Below are 16,558 nucleotides of genomic sequence, written 5' to 3'. Positions count from 1 at the left end.
CTCTGGGTTTACGAAAAAGAGCGTGGCAATGCCATTCCTAGTTTCTAAAACTACACTGTCCTAGAATTAGGTTTGGCTACCCGAGGTAGAAAACCCAAACCACCAGGGGCTTAAGATAGAACTTTCTTTCCCACGAAGAGAGGGAAGTGTGGAAAAGTGGAATGGTGACTCTATTCAGAGTTCTCAGGAACCCTGGCTTCTTCCAGTTTTTCTCCCCACCATGCCTGTGCTTTGGTCCTTGTGCCTATTACCCCAAATGGTGGCATCCACTTTCTAGTAAATGAAAGAAAGGAAGGGAAAAACACGGGCAAAAGAAACATAATGAGGAAGGTTTCCAGCCACTATCAGGGGTGGGGAACGCTTCTGCTTATAGCCCATTGGCTAAAACTTAGTCACATGATCACACTGAGCTACAAGGAACAGTGGGAAATGTAGTCCTTTATTCTAGAAGGTCGTGTGCCCAGTTATAAATCCTATTTCTGTCATATACTCTAGGGCTTATATTCTTAAAATTCATCAGTTTCTATCAATTTATCTTGAAAAAATTGAAACACCTCTTGAGGTTACTGTATAACAATACAAGATGATGTAAAATCAGTATTAGAAATGCCTCACTCTTGGGGCGCCTGGGTGGCTCAGTTGGTTGGGCGTCCGACTTTGGCTCAGGTCACGATCTCGCGGTCCGTGAGTTCGAGCCCCGCGTCGGGCTCTGGGCTGATGGCTCAGAGCCTGGAGCCTGCCTCCGATTCTGTGACTCCCTCTCTCTCTGCCCCTCCCCCGTTCATGCTCTGTCTCTCTCTGTCTCAAAAATAAATAAAACGTTAAAATTAAAAAAATAAAAAAAAAAAAGAAATGCCTCACTCTTGGGGTGCCTTGGGTGGCTCGGCTGGTTAAGTGTCTGACTCTTGGCTTCAGCTCCGGTCACGAGCTTACGGGTTTGTGAGTTTGAGCTCTGCATCAGGTTCCACGCTAACAGCACAGAGTCTTTTTGGGATTCTCTCTCTCCCTCTTTTTCTGCCCCTCCCCCTTCTCTCAAAAATAAATAAACTTTAAAAAATTAAAAAATAAAGAAATGCCCCACTCTTCATAATAGTCACACTCCTTTTTAAGTTTATTTACTTTGAGAGAGAGAGAGCGAGCATGAGCAGGGGAGGGGCAGAGAGAGAGAGAGAGAGAGAATCTCAGGCAGGCTCTGTGCTTTAGGAACTCATGAACCTTGAGATCATCACCTGAGCTGAAACCAAGAGTCAGGTGCTTAACTGACTGAGCCACCCAGGCGCCCCAATAGTCATACTCTTTTACCAGTAATTTTGCTTTGGGTAGTCCATAGTAATAATTAAATAAATCTAAGTTTTAAGCAAGACAATATTCATCATATGGTTATTTATAATTACATACACAAAAAAATGGAATTAGAATGCCAAAGTGTGGGGGATTGATCATATAAACTATGGAATATGTTCTTAATGAACTCTTATGCATCTGTTAAAAATTATGTTTACAAAGAGTCCACAGTAACAAAGAAAACTGCTTATCCTGTTTAATAAAAATACAGGGATGTAGATTTGCAGCACAGTTACAACTAACCTATGGAGAGAGAGGAAAAAAGAAACAAAACCCACCAAAAACTGGAAACCAAGCCCAATGCCTTTTTTGGTTGAGACTTTGAATGACTACTTTTCCCACATTTCCTTATTTTCTAATTTTTCTTACTATTACACTTATTGTTTTATTAGGAATAAAATAAATCTAGTCTCTCTAGGTACCTATATTCTGGCCATCTTAGGGCTCAATTTACTCCTTCCTGTCCCAAAGCTTTCCCTCGTCCCTCCGTTTGTCTTCTGCATCACTGTTAAGACCACTTGTGATGGAAAGTCACCACCTTGACCCACCAGCATCAAGGGGAGTCCTCTGCTAAAGGACTTCTAAAGCCCCCCAAAGGGGCTAGGTCTCTGCTGTCTGCTCCTTGGCAGATATAATGCAGTCCTGTGACCTGAGCACACTGATCAGATAAAATGAAGCATGGGATATGCTTTAAAAATAATCCATTTTGGGGGGTGGAAGGTAGAATAGGTAAAATAAGTTTGCTCATGAGTTGATCATTGTCCGAACAGAGCGATGGGGACACGGTGGTTCATTATACGATTGTCTCTGCTTCTGTATTTATTTGAAATTTTCCATAACATAGTTTTGTAAAAAAACAAAAACAAAAACAAAAATGGTATGCAAGATTCGCCCCAGTTTCTGAACCCAGCTAGCTATGCAACGTCAACAGTTCGCTTAATTAAGCATTCACAACTGTGAATAAAGCAGTGAATTTTAAGGCAGGAGGCAAATATTAATTAGACATCACTTGCAGCGTTTAGAGCTGCTTCACTTGCAAGTGAAGGGAAAGCTAGCTCAAATGGTTTAAGCAGTTCATTGGATTCCATAAATGAAAAGTTGGAGAATACTTCTCCCTTCGGGTGTTATTTGATTCGGGGCTCCGACACGTCATTGCCTTGTGACTGCATTTCTCTCCATCTCTTGGCTCTGCCTTGTGCCAAGTTAGCTTCGCCTTCAGGTGTCCTGAGATGTCTCTTCAGGGTCACATCCGTCCTGGTTCAAGCCCAGCAGAAAAAAGGTAGCAGCTGCTGTTGGTGCCCCAGAGAGATCTCCCCACCCACGCACACGCGCACCCACCATACTGTATTCATCTTTGTATCCCACCCTCGTCCGACACAGTCCATGCACATGGAAGGGGTCCAACGAATGCTTCTAAATGCTTGTTTGAATGGAAAACTCTTGGTCAGTGCACTAACTACAGGATGAGCCAGCCAGACTCAGAGGAGGGACCCTTTGCAACACCCTAGAGGAAACTGTCTTTCATTAGGCCTGTCTGATGACTAATGTCTGATAATTCCACAGAGGATAACACCATTTGCAGGTTTCCCAAGGGTTTGGCCTTTACAAAAACAAAAAACAAAAAAAACAAAACAAAAAGCAAACAAAAACACCTTCCTGCTTCTGCAGAATGATTAACCTGATTATTGTTATTTTTAAAGATTTTATTTTTTTTAAGTAATCTCTGCACCAACCACGGGGCTCGAACTCACAACTCCAAGATCAAGAGTCGCATCCTCCACTGACTGAGGCGGCCAGGTGCCCCAATAACCTTATTATTATCCCCATTTTACAAATGAGGAGGTTGAGGCACAGGCCACCTGGATAGCAGTGACCTGAGCCCGGGCTGAATTCAGGTAATCTGGCTACGAGACGGTTCCTTTAACCTTTCTGCTTCCTGGTCTTGCCGACACTTAGGTTCTGAGCACTGCTTCCCAAACGCTGGTTTCAGGTTTCTACTTCTCCAACTCCTCCTGCAAGTCGGCCTCCTCTGCCTGGCTGTTGAGTGTTACAAGTTCCCGCGGGATTCTTCCCAGGACCCCTCTCGCCTCACAGTCTAGACTCTCCCCGGCAACCTCACGAAGGCTCTTGGGCTCAGCTGCCATCAACATCAGGGTGGCACTGGAGTCCGTGTAACAGAAGAAGGGACTATACTAGTTTAACCAAATGGGGGCTTCTTTTTCTAGTAAGACTGAAAGTACGTGATCTAGGACTGGCAGGCAGCTCTCCCGTGCCATCGTTGTTCCAGGGAGCCTCTTCTGCCCTTCACCATCCTCACAGGTAGCTTGCATGTGCATGCTCTCTTTGCCTTCTATAACAAGACGGATGCTCTGCCTCTGGCAAGTTTACATTACACGCAGATGGGGGAAGACCAACGTGCACCCGAATCTCATCTATCCCTTTGTATAGTTTCCCGGAAGTCTATCCACCCACTTCTGCTTACCTGTCATCGGGCAGGGCTGGCCAATCCTAGCAGCCAGAAAGTCAGGGAAGGTATCTTTAACTAGGCCCATTGCACTCTGAACCAATTTAAGACTCTGATAGAACGAAGAGAATTTATATATGTCTACAATGGAATATTATTCAGCCACGAGAAAGAAGGAAATCCAGCCCATTTGCAGCAACACGGATGGACTTTGAGGGCAATCACGGTAAGTGAGGTAAGGCAGACAGAGAAAGAGAAATACCGTATGATACCGCTTGTATGTGGAATTTTAAAAAGCTGAACTCATCAAAACGGAGAGTAGAATGGTAGTTACCAGGGACACCACTAGTAAATAAGTAAGTTCTGGAGATTCAACGCACCGCATAGTGATTACAGTCAGCAATACTGAATTACAAGCTTCAAAGTTGCTAAGCGACTAGATCTTAATTGCTCTAACCACAAGAAAGAAAGAATTATGGGACGTGATAGAGGTGTTAGCTAATGCTACTACAGTCATCATATTGCAAATGCATAAATGCAGCAAGCCAACATGTTGCATAAACTTAAACTTACACACTGTTACATCCATTGTGTCTCAATTAGACGACAAGAGAATCGATATTGGACAAATTGTATAAATTTATACAGGCCATTTATACACCACCGACCCCAGATTTATAATTCTATTTCAGACCTCTACACAAACCGAATTTGAATTCAGTTCCCTATTGCTATGACATTACTGTCCTCAGTTACCATTCTAGATCTATCCTCTAATTAGGGTTCAGCTTTTTTGCACGTTGACACCATCTGTTATTAAGGCATAAGTTCTCTGCCCTTTCCTTGCAGGATCTTTTTGATTCTCAAATACCCTTTCTTTTCTCTTGCAAATCAAAAGCTATTGCTTCTCAATGTTTCTTTTTTATCTTTTTCTTTTTTTTAAAGTAACCTCTCTAGCCAACATAGGGCTCAAGCTCAAGACCCTGAAATGAAGCCTTGCATGCTCTACCGATTGAGCCAGCCAGGTGCCCCATTTGCATTCTGTTTTAATGGCTCTGATCCTCCTCCAGGCATTGTATTTTTTTTTAAGTTTATTTATTTTGAGAGAGAGAGAGAGCAAGCAGGTGAGGGAGGGGCAGAGAGTGAGGGAGAGAGAATCCCAACGTGGGGCTCGATCCCACAAACCTTGACATCATGACCTGAGCCAAGATCAAGAGTCAGACGCTTAATGGATTGAGCCACTCAGGTGCTCCTCTCCAGGCATTTTAGATCTCCGTGGATGATTCGGTGAGGGATCGTACACTCAGTAAGACAGAGAAGAAAATCACAGGGATTAATATTTCAAAATATTAGCTTGCCGTAAAGAATGCTTGTGGCAGTTAAATGTAAAGAGAAGCTAACAATGGATGAATGACACAGACCATTATAAATCAATTACTAGGAGCCAAGAAAATGGGAACTATAAAAATCACACAAAAACTGGAAAATGGTTGTGGTTGTTCTATTTACTATTACTGGTTTATTGTGAAGGATATAACTCCACAGCCAAATGGAAGGGTATGGGGGGAGGGGAGGGTGTGGGGGGAGGGGCATGGAACTTTCATGTCTTCTCTGAGTCTGTCACCCTCCCAGCACCTGCGTCTGTTCACCAATCTGGAAGCCCCAGTACCTGGAAAGCCTTCTGTGCAATACTATTAAATGAAAAAAGGGTAGGGCATAAAATATAAACACATCATGTTTAAAAACATATCAAAATTAAATTTCCATAGGGATCAAAATTGGAAGAGCTCATACTTAATTTTTCTTTAAAAAAATTTTTTTTAACATTTATTCATTTTTGAGAGACAGGGGAGGGGCAGAGAGAGAAGGAGACACAGAATCCGAAGCAGGCTCCAGGCTCTGAGCTGTCAGCACAGAGCCCGATGCAGGGCTTGAACCCTTGAACCGTGAGATCATGACCTGAGCTGAAGTCAGATGCTTAACTTACTGAGCCACCCAGGCGCCCCTCATGCTTACTCTTTTTAAACTGATTTCCTCGTAAATAAAATGGGACGTGAAGGTGAAGTCAGAGAGGACCCATCCAGGTAGTTTAAGTGCTCTAAGATATAAGACAAACCCATTTTAAGATAGAAAAGGCTCTTAGTTCTGGCACACTCAACCTACAACAAGCTGGATTATCTACACCACTGCATAGATACAACGTCCATGAAGTCCAGCCTTGCAACAGTGAGCCCTAAGTTGACAGCACAGTGCCTTGTGAGAAATGCCCTCCTTCTTGCTGTCCTTGAAGATACTGTTCTCAAGGACTCTGCTGCAGTGAACTTCATCTGCCCACAGAGTTGGAAAGGCAGCGGCACAAATAAGGAGACTGACTTTGTGGAAGGAGGAAAGGTGGCAAATTTTCATGAACAGATGAGGCAAAAAGTGGGTGTCACCACTGAATGTTGAAATTCCAGCCAAAGCAAATGAGGCAGGTAGGAAGCTGTAATAGAGCAAGCTCCAGTCGGCCAAGAATGCAGCTCGGGACAACCCATAATCCAGAGGGGGTCCGTCGTACTCTTCCTCTGTTCCCCGCCTGGAAGGCCAGTCAGCCGGACATGCAGAGTGCTAAAGGCCTGCTCCATGCCAGGGACACAAGGACATAATCACAAGAGGACAAGCAGAGTGCTAGGAGAGCGAGGGAGGGGGCTCCTAACTTAGTTTGGGGGATCACAGAAGGTTCTGGGAGGGTGTCCTGTTTATGCTGAGACCTGAAAGGTAAGTAAGAAATTAGCCAGGTTGGGGGGTGGGGGGGAGGGGTGGCGGAGCTATTCTGGCAAGAAGGGCACAGGACCAGCCCAGTGTTGGATGTTGGGGTGGAGAGGAGAAATGTCTCTTCCCTGTTTTTGGTTTTCAGTCTTCCCTTAAGACTCTTGGCCTCTTGCCCTCCCTTCATCCCCCCAGTGAGGAAGGGTGAGTCATTTGATGGGTATCTGTTTTTGCATCGGTCTCAGCCTGCGATGCTACCAGCGAGGAAGGCCTTGGGATGCTCGCCTGGGCCCCTCCTACTGCCATGAGCCTCCTCTCCCCGCACTGGGGCCAACCTTGCTGCCGGACTGCAAGATTCCCCTCACAACAGCCATCAGGGAACTTTAACAAAACAAGGCTTCTTAGTCACAAGCCCTGGAGGGTTCACAGCAGCCTGAGAGCCACACCGAGGTCAAGGATAAAGACAGAGCTCTGCAGACCTGGGGTCCTGCCTTTTTTGGGTTGAGGGTGGGGGCCTAGCATTTCCTGGGTTCACTCTATTGGTGAAGTTAAAACATAAGAGTGGGGTAAACAGGTTTGGGGGATCTAATGCACTGCACGCTGATGATAATCAACCGTATTAAAAAGTTCAAAGTTGCTAAGAAACTAGATCTTAACTGTTTTCACCACACACACACAAATTATAATTATGTGACGCGGGTGTTAGCTAACATTGTGCCGATAGGCATAGCGCAATAGACAAATGTAGCAAAGCAGCATGCTGTGCACCTGAAACGTACACGATGTTAGGTTTCGATTACATCTCGATGAAGAAAAGAAAAGGAAAAACTTAAATAATAAAGCCCAAGAAGGGCACCTGGGTGGCTCCGTTGGTTGTGTCCAACTCTCGATTTTGGCTCAGGTCATGATCTCACGGTTCATGGGCTCGAACCCCGAGTCAGGCTCTGTGCTGTCAGTGTGGAGCCTGCTTGGAATTTCTCTCTCTCTCTCTCTCTCTGTCCCTCCCTGCTTGTGTGCACATGTCACACACATTCTCTCTCTTTCAAAATAAATACACTTAAAAAAGGCCTGTGGATTTGAACATAAGGCTGTGGGAAAGCCATCAGAGGATCATGTTTGAGTGATGAGCCCAAAGTGAGAAAAGGCATTAAATGGACAAAAGAGCCAAACAAGGAGAAAACGATTGCGGGAAGTACAAGGAGTTGGTTTCCTGACTCTGCCCCTCATGGGCTGTGTGACCTCTGGGTCTCAGTTTCTTCATCTGTAAACTGGACATAATTAAATCTTTATCTCAGGAGAACAGAAAGAGGAAAACTGCCTAGGATAGTGCTTGGCAGGAAAGGGGGGAATCTGAATCCAACATTGTAATCACTAATGAATCAAGTACGCAAAATGAATTTGGATGAACTTAAAGAACCCTCTCTGTGAAACCAAACCCCAAACAATGAGTTTGCTTGACAGTCTCTGAAACTTTATATGCTGGTTACACCCTTAACACCCCGGATTTGCCGCTCATAGCTGTGGGACCGTGGCCAAGTTATGCGATCTCGCCAAGCCTTCCACTTCTGTTCTTTAAAATGGCAACAATTACTGTACTCCAGAAGCCTGGGGGATTAAGATGTACAAATCCATACAAAGCATCTTGTATATAATAAACGCTCAACGACTATGATATGTGGTAAATGTGATATGTTGCAAATCTGGACCAAATTGCCAGAGGATGAGCAGGTTTGAGACAAGCTCGCCTTTTCTTTCTTTTTTTTAAATTTTTTTATTTTTTTAAATGTTTAGTTATTTTTGAGAGAGAGAGAGAGACAGAGTGGGATCAGAGGAGGGGCAGGAGAGAGGGACACACAGAATCTGAAGAGCAGGCTCCAGGCCCTGAGCTGTCAGCATAGAGCCCAACGCAGGGCTCGAACTCACGAGCTGTGAGATCATGACCTGAGCCGAAGTCAGACGCTTAACCGACTGAGCCACCCAGGCACCTAAGCTCCCCCTTTCAAGGCAGGAATGAAACATGGTGCAAAGTGGGTGGATGCAATTCTTCAGGGTCGCACTAACACTCCTCGCACTTGTAAGAAGGACTACAAGTCGGGCAGGTGCCGGGAGAGACGTGAAACACCCTGGTGAGCCTATTCTTCCCCTATGTGTGGGGAGTGAGGAGAGCCCAAAAGGCCACACGTCACCATGCCTTCTCCACAGACCCTGCCCCTGATGAGAAGAGATGTGAAGTGAGGAAAGACAGCTACCACCATGGTAGCTGGCTTCTAAATGGTTCCAATGATGGTCCACCTCCTGGCATTCACGCCCTTGCATAATCTCCTCTGCTTGAGCGTGGGCTGGGTTATTGACTTGCTCCTAAAGAACAGAATAGGTCAAGGAGATAAGACAGCACTTCTGAAATTAGTTATAAGACGGTGACCTTGATCTTGCCTGAACTCTGACTCTTCTCTTGCTTGCTCTGATGACGCAGGCTGCCACAAGGTGAGCTGCTCTGTGGAGAGGTTCACACGGCAAGTAGCTGCAGGACGCCCTCAGTCCTGTGAGGAACTGAATCTCACCGGCAACCTCATGAGTGAGCTTGGAAGCTGGTCCTTCCCCACTGGAGCCCCGAGACCACCCACTGAAGCCCTAGCCAACACCTTCATGGCAGTCTAGTGAGGGACCCTCACGTAGAGGACCCAGTAAGCCATGCCCAGGTTCTTGACCCCCACAAACTATCAGATAATAAATGTCCTAAGTCACAGAGTTTATGGGTAATTTATTATGTAGCAATAGATAACTAAAATGCCCATCAAATAAGTCCCTAACTCTCTCTTGACTTTACTTCTTAGCAAAATGGTTGGTCTGTCCTAAAGCAGGAAACGCAACAAAATCCGAGTGCTTTCTGCCATTAGTTGGCCACAGGGAAGATGTTCCCAATAATTACTGCCTAACATCCCAGCTCCACCTCCCTCAGGCAACTGGAAGACTAAATAGACCATGTGCATCCACAACACCAAATATTCTGGAACAAGAACTAAGTGAACAATCTAAAAAATAACCAGATGAACTGGATCAGGAATTGGAGGATTCCCATAACTATCCTCATTCAGAGATATGTACACATAAACAAAAAGCAAACACACAAACATGAAAAACCGAACGTCAACTAAAATGGAGGAAATTAACATGAGATACAAAAGACAGATGAGGAACCTTCTTTGGATACAGGACGTGTAAGATATTAAACTGATTAGAACAGATACTACACTTGATCTCAGCCAAAAGGCTGAGAAGCAATCAGGAACATTCTTTGGAAGGTTTGTACTAGAAGAGGTTTGTGCACTGCTCCCTCTCAAGGACATTAGAGCAGACACAAATCCACGAAACAGGAAATGAAGAAGCAGACGAGAAGACATCAGTAAGAAGGGGAAACAGCAGCTGGCATAATGGGGGAAATAAGGAGAAAGATAATTACAGAAAATAAAAGTGCTTCAGAAACGTCGAAAATTGACCAAATTTTACCGAAAACCGAAGTACTGATGTTGATGCAACCTTGATTTTCCCAGCTTTTTTTGAGCTATCACTGACAGATTGTGTGACTTTCAGGTGTACAATGTATTGATTTAATACATTTGTAAGTTGCGAAATGATTACTGCCATAGCGTTGGCTACCACCTGCTGATGGCAGTCTTGATTAAAAGCACCTATGGGGCGACTAGGTGGCTCTGTGCTGACAGCTCAGAGCCTGGAGCCTGCTCTGGATCCTGTGTCTCCCTCCCTCTCTGCCCCACCCCCATCTGCACTCTGTCTTTCTTTCAAAAATAAAACATAAAAAAAATTTTTTTAAAGAAAAAAACAAAGTCCCTGGAATAAAAACAAGCACAGAAAAGTGGGAAAAAGAGCTTGAAACAATATTCAAATATGCAGTGGAAAACATTGCTCAACTGGTGATCTAAACCTACAAACCAAAAAGCTCACTAAATATCAGGCAAAATTAATTCAAGACTATACACATCAATGTACCATCTGAAGTTACCATTTTGTAAGATTAAACAAGTGTCCAGCATCCAGGTATAAAATTACCTGTTTATAAAGGTAAAAAATACAAAGTCAAGGTGGCTTCAAATTTCTCAGCAGCAGCTGATACCAACAATGAAGGAAAGATGTGACCCAAGGGTTCTGCAGCTGATTAAGTTGTACAGAACAGAGAGCCTTTATCAAATATTCAGGTTCCAGTTGTGGGGCTACTTTGAATCCATTAAGAAATAATTGAATCTAATTTATGGTATCAGTCAGGTTCAATCAGAGAAGCGGAACTGTGCGCACGCACATGTGTGTGCATGCATGTGCACGTGTGTACATGTGTGTGCGTGTGTGTGCATGTGTGTGTGTGCGTGTGTGTGTGTGTGTGTGTGTGTGTGTAGGGATTTGACTACACACTGCAGCGTGGGAGCTGGGTAGGCAGTCTTCCTGAGGCTGGTGCCTTCAAAATGTGATGCTGGGGACTGAAGTCCACAGGGCAAGCGGTCAGGAAGGGACAATGGACATAAAGTTCTTTCTCTAACTAGAGAAAGAACAACAGCAACCTGGGGCGCCTGGGTGGCTCAGTCGGTTAAGCATCTGACTTCAGTTCGGGTCACGAGCTCGTGGTTCATGAGTTTGAGCCCCGTCGTCAGGCTCTCTGCTGTCGGTGCAGAGCCCACTTCGGATCCCCTTTCCTCCTCTCTCTGCCCCTCCCCTGCTCGCGCTCTCTCTCAAAAATAAGAAGAACGAGAGCTGGAGTCCATGAACACAGTCCATGGAACAAAACTCATGCCAGTTTGGTCTTCATCACAGACCTAAGCACACTCATCTCTGGCCCAAGAGGCAGAGAAGCTCCAGGAGGGTCCAAGGGAAGGCAGACTGTTGTAAGCCCAGCTGCTCATGAGCTGAGCCGGCAGATAAATGACAGCACATTTGAGCTAACATTGGCTGCTGCCTCATTTCTATCCTCTAAATCTCCACGAGAATCTCCAGTCTTGTGGGCCATTCTAATCAGAAACAAACAGGAGAGGTAATTCTGGGAAATATAATTTGGCCTGGGCAAGTAGAAACATTACAAAGACCCCACAGTCCATCCATTTTCGACTTGGCACCCGTACACAGTGCCTTAAACTATGCTTAATCTCCAAATAAAGACAGCAACAAAATCACGCTTCTGCGGAACACCACGCAATATCCCCCACACGGCCCAAGCCACGCTGACTTTCTCCCCCAGAACAACACCAGAGTCCCTTTTTTGTCTTTGGATAACGTACATTCTTTTCCTAGCTGATTCATTCATACTCCCTTTTTGACATCTTATAACTTAGATACTTACATATAAAGTTATCTATTATGAGCACATCTTAAATTAGACGATAAAGGGTTGAGAGAAGAGATTACAAGATTTTGGTTAATATTTATAATATATTCACATCAAAATAAGGAAGAAATACTTATAACTGTTATAGTCTTTGTTCTACAACAGGTCACGAGGTCACAGCAAGTATTAATAACTAGATCATTCACTATTTATTCCATATTTCTTCTGCCTTCGGCGAGCACCTTAGTTGGTCATAATTCCTTGACTGGTAGAATGACCCAAACCTTTGTGCGAGGTCTGGGCCACTACCAGTCTAAATTGGGTTATTATCATTTTCCATTGACTTTAACCAGAGGCTATGGGTGTACTACAAGGTACCCCAAAAGATCTCTTGCATTCTCCCTCCTTAATCCTGTGTAGTAGCAACCCAGTTCCCCCTTGATAGTCAGGATCAATCACCCCAGCCTGGACTTTGCCTGTTTATCCAGTGCCCAAAGACGCCAGATGGCAGCTTCAAGCTCCAGTTCAATGCAATCTTTGCTGTGTCTCCTGATGAAAGCGTGTCTGCCTTTGTAACTAAGACTTCTACACCAGCAGAGGCTAAAGTTGCAGGAATGGCAAGCAAAAATTTGACTACTGGGCCGATAGTGAGGAGTTCCTTTCATTTGTATCCCTTGATTCCTGGACTCCTGAATCCAGAGCATGGGAGAAGCGTGGGATGCCGATTTACAGCATACACCGCATACTGAAGGACATTGCCCCAGCCCTGCAAGGTGTCACCACCTAGCTGGTACTGTACCTGAATCTTCAAAAAGCCATTCAACCATGTGTTAAGGCAGTCCCTTTAAGATAATGGGGAACATGGTTAAGATCAGTGAATTCCAAGAGCATGAACCACTTCTGCGCTTCGTTTGTTGTGAATAGCATGATGGCGGACGACACATTCTGTAAGGCCACAGATGGTAGTTTTGGCAGAAACACTGCAGGCAGGGAAGGCAAATCCAAGTCCAGAGCAAGCGTCAATTCCAATAAGAACAACTTGCTGCCTCTTTCATAATGAAAGTGGTCCAATGTAATCAACTTAACACCAGGTAGCTGGCTGACGCCTTCAGGCAATGGTGCCGTATCAGGGACTCAGTGCAGTTCCTTCTGTTGGCAGATTAGGCACTCAGCAGCAGCTATAGCCAGATCAGTCTTGGTGAGCACAAGTCCATGTTCCAGTAGCAAATGTATAATCTCCATCGCTGTCACAGTGGCCACTTCAATTGGTATTGAGTTCACAGAGGTTGCTGGGGAAGGAGACTGTCTGATGTCTACGGAATGGGTCATCCTAACCACCTGATCGTTAAAATCTTCCTCTCTGCTTTGGTGAGCATTCACACGGAACACAAGCTATCCTCCTATTCTGCCACTCGGAGGTCCATGCTCATACCTCTTCCTCAGACCTTTTGATTTTTCAGTTGTGTTCCTTCCAAGTGCAACTACCCAGCCAAATGATGATTTGGGTGCAGACCCTTTCTTCTGACCACCTCTCTTTCCAGGCAAAGTGAACAAACAGGTACAGTGTCCCCAGTTCTGTCCACTAGGAGGATTTCCCCGACCATGTTTCAGGGCTGTTTCGGAGACAGCTGTTTCGTGCTACAGCTGTCCATTCTCAGGGGACGCATGCCCACCACGTGGAGCTATCTATAAACCAAGCCCGAGACTTCCTCCCCAGGGAGCTGATCATAGGGAATTTCCATGAAGCCATGGGTGTGGGTTGAGAGAGAATATAATGTTGCAAGAAGACGGCTTTGGGCATCTTGGGATTGGTTACCGGATCTCAGGGCAGGAGAACGTTAACTTCCTCAGGCAGGGATAGAAGGTTGCTTCAAGTGGCAAAAAAGGTTCGCTGGCCCTAGCTTCACTGGAATCTGTCTACATGGCCCTTCCTAATGGTCAAACTCACATTCCTTCCCAACTAATACCCTAGCTTCTATTTCATTTTTTTAAAGCAGGCCCCGTGCCCAACGGGGGGCTTGAACTCATGACCTTGAGATCAAGAGTCATGCACTCTACTGACTGAGCCAGCCAGGAGCCCCTAGTCCCCTAACGACTAATGAAACAGAGGTTTCCTGTGAGGTTGGGGATTCAATTTGTGTTGTAATTCAATGCCAGGACTCACAACACTCAGTGACTAGTTATACTCATAGCTAAATTTTTTTCCAGCAAAGGATATGCAGCAGAAGCCGCAGGAGAACATACACTGGTGGAGTCCAGAGGGATCAAAACTGACAGACAGACAAGCCTGTCTTCCTTGTCCACGGCACGCAGGAGCGCTTGCCCTCCAACAGCGAACCGTGGGTAAGTGTGGGATGTCCCTGTTTTAATCTCAGGTCCAAAAGGGCTGGTCATGCAGGCATAACCCGCTGATAACTCTCTCCTTATGTGCTTCAGGAAGACTTTGGGTTTGGTTTTCAATATCTCAGCCCTGCAACCACAGGCAATAGTGTTCTTTTCAGGATCAGCATAGAGGCTATCACATCCCTTCTGCAGATCGTGAGCCACACGCTAAAACTTAAAAGCCTGGATTTAAAAATTAAAGACCCTGAGGCACCTGGGTAGCTCAGTAGGTTAAGCGTCCAACTCTTGATTTCGGCTCAGGTCATGATCTCACGGTTGGTGAGTTCGAGCCCCACGTCAGGCTCCGTGCTGTCAGTGTGGAGCCTGCTTGGGATTTTCTCTCTCCTTCTCTCTCTGCTCCTCTCTCTCTCTCAAGATAAATAAACTTCAAAAAAAAATTTTAGAAAATTTTTAAGTTTTATTTATTTATTATGAGAGAGAGAGAGAGAGAGAGAGAGAGAGGGAGAAAGTGAGCATGCATAGGGGAGGGCAGAGACGAGACAGAATCCCAAGCAGACTCTGTGCTGTCAGCCCAGAGCCCGACGCGGGGCTCAAACTCACAAACGGTGAGATCATGACTCGGGCCAAAATTAAGAGTTGAATGCTCAACCAACTGAGCCACCCAGGTGCCCCTCATTTTGATTTTAAAGAAAAGCTCCAATTCTTTGACTTCACAGTTATGCTTTTAGGAATTTATTGCAAGAAAATAATGAGGATGTGTATAAAAATATAACTGTCAGGATGAATCACCAGAGCACTGTTTATAGCAGCGACAAAGGAGACATTGCTTACGTGAAACAGTTGTGCATTTGGTACATAAATGATGGTACATCCACAAAATGGAATGCTTCAGCAGCTATTAAAAGTGTTATAGAAAGGGGTGCCTGGATGGCTTAGTCAGTTGAGCATCTGGCTTCGACTCGGGTCATGATCTCATGGCTCATGAGTTTGAGCCCCGCATCAGGCTCTGTACTAACAGCTCAGAGCCCGGAGCCTGCTTCGGATTCTGTGTCTCCCTCTCTCTCTGCCCCTCCCCCACTCACGCTCTGTCTCTCTCTTCCTTCAAAAATAAATAAGCATTAAAAAAAATGCTACAGAAGAAACTTTACTGACATGAAGAGGTGTTTAGGACAAACGAATATGTGAACAAGGTAGTAAAACAACATACAGTAATGATTCCATTCTTGTAAAAAATATACACACATATATAGCAAAAAAAGACTTCCAAAGACAGACACTAAACTGACAGCCGAACTTATCCCGGGGAAGGGAGTAAAAGGGTGTTTATTTTGTTGTTTACCTGTCTTTCTCTTTTTTTCCCCCATAAACCACATAATTTACTTTCATAATACAAACATGTTAACTTATTTCAACCTTTCATTTTGATGAAAACAAATCCATTAGAGAAGAAAACAACTTAGGTTTGTTCGGAAGCAGAACTGATTTCCAAGTTGCCACGGAGGCAGCGATTCTGTTCTCTGGAGAAGCGGGCAGGAAACTTCACGCGCACAGGCAAGTGGGTTCAAGGGAGAGCAGTGCCTCCTACAGCTGCAGGGTGCTCGCTTCAGCCCCTATGCCCCAAGGCCAAGCAACTCACCTCCGGTCCATCCTATTCCTGCTGAGTCACCATCCTCATCATCTTCAGAGCCATGTCTCCTTGGTCAGAAGGAACCTAGAGCCGAACAGGATCCGAGTTAGCCCTCCTGGTTCTGTCCCTGGTTCTGGGGTCAGGGGCGACATCCTGAGACCCTGCTCCCACGGGAAGTACAGCTCTGGGACAGCAGCCTGAGAGGCCAGCTGCACCTGAGTGTGCCCTGTAAGGGAGGGTCCCGTCTGCGAAATGACCCCTGCACGGGACAAAAGCTTGTCAGATTACAGGGATCTAAAGAAGTCAGCATTTAGGAAAGAACCTTCCACTCCATTTGGGGCTGATCTGTTGATTTTTTTTCCTTTTTCCCCCGTTTTTTAATGTTTTTACTTATTTGAGAGAGAGAGAGAGAGAGAGAGAGGCAGGGAGGGAGGGAGGGAGGGAGAGAGAACAAGCGGGGGAGGGGGAGAGAGAGGGAGGCAGAGGATCCAAAGTGAACTCTGCGCTGACAGTAGAGAGCCCGATGTGGGGCTCAAACTCACAAACCGTGAGATCATGACCTGAGCCAAAGTCGGATGCTTAACCAACTGAGCCACCCAGGCGCCCTGGTTGGTTTCTTTATAAGACCCATGCTTACGTTACCAGCACCTAGCCTATTCAAGGAAGAGGGAAGGTGCTAGACATTTTAAAGGATGCTCTGTGC

The 16,558-nt window shown here is 45.3% G+C and overlaps 1 protein-coding gene and 1 pseudogene across 1 annotated transcript in view; both read right to left on the bottom strand.

The window, feature by feature from the left end:
- Positions 1-1,897: 1,897 nt before the first annotated feature.
- SCPEP1 (serine carboxypeptidase 1) overlaps positions 1,898-16,558 on the bottom strand; it is a 45,431-nt gene continuing 30,770 nt past the window's right edge. Inside the window, exon 13 of the mRNA XM_049636480.1 lies at positions 1,898-15,939. Within this exon, the coding sequence (XP_049492437.1) occupies positions 15,877-15,939 (63 nt within the window). The 3' untranslated portion in view covers positions 1,898-15,876. The remainder of the gene's footprint in view (positions 15,940-16,558) is intronic.
- On the bottom strand, positions 9,728-9,839 carry LOC125927748 (uncharacterized; annotated as a pseudogene).

The sequence above is a fragment of the Panthera uncia genome, chromosome E1 (assembly GCF_023721935.1).
Source record: "Panthera uncia isolate 11264 chromosome E1, Puncia_PCG_1.0, whole genome shotgun sequence".
In the NCBI taxonomy this organism is placed as follows: Eukaryota; Metazoa; Chordata; class Mammalia; order Carnivora; family Felidae; genus Panthera; species Panthera uncia.
The sequence above is the reverse complement of the archived record's forward strand: the minus strand, read 5'-3'. Positions and strand labels throughout refer to the sequence as shown.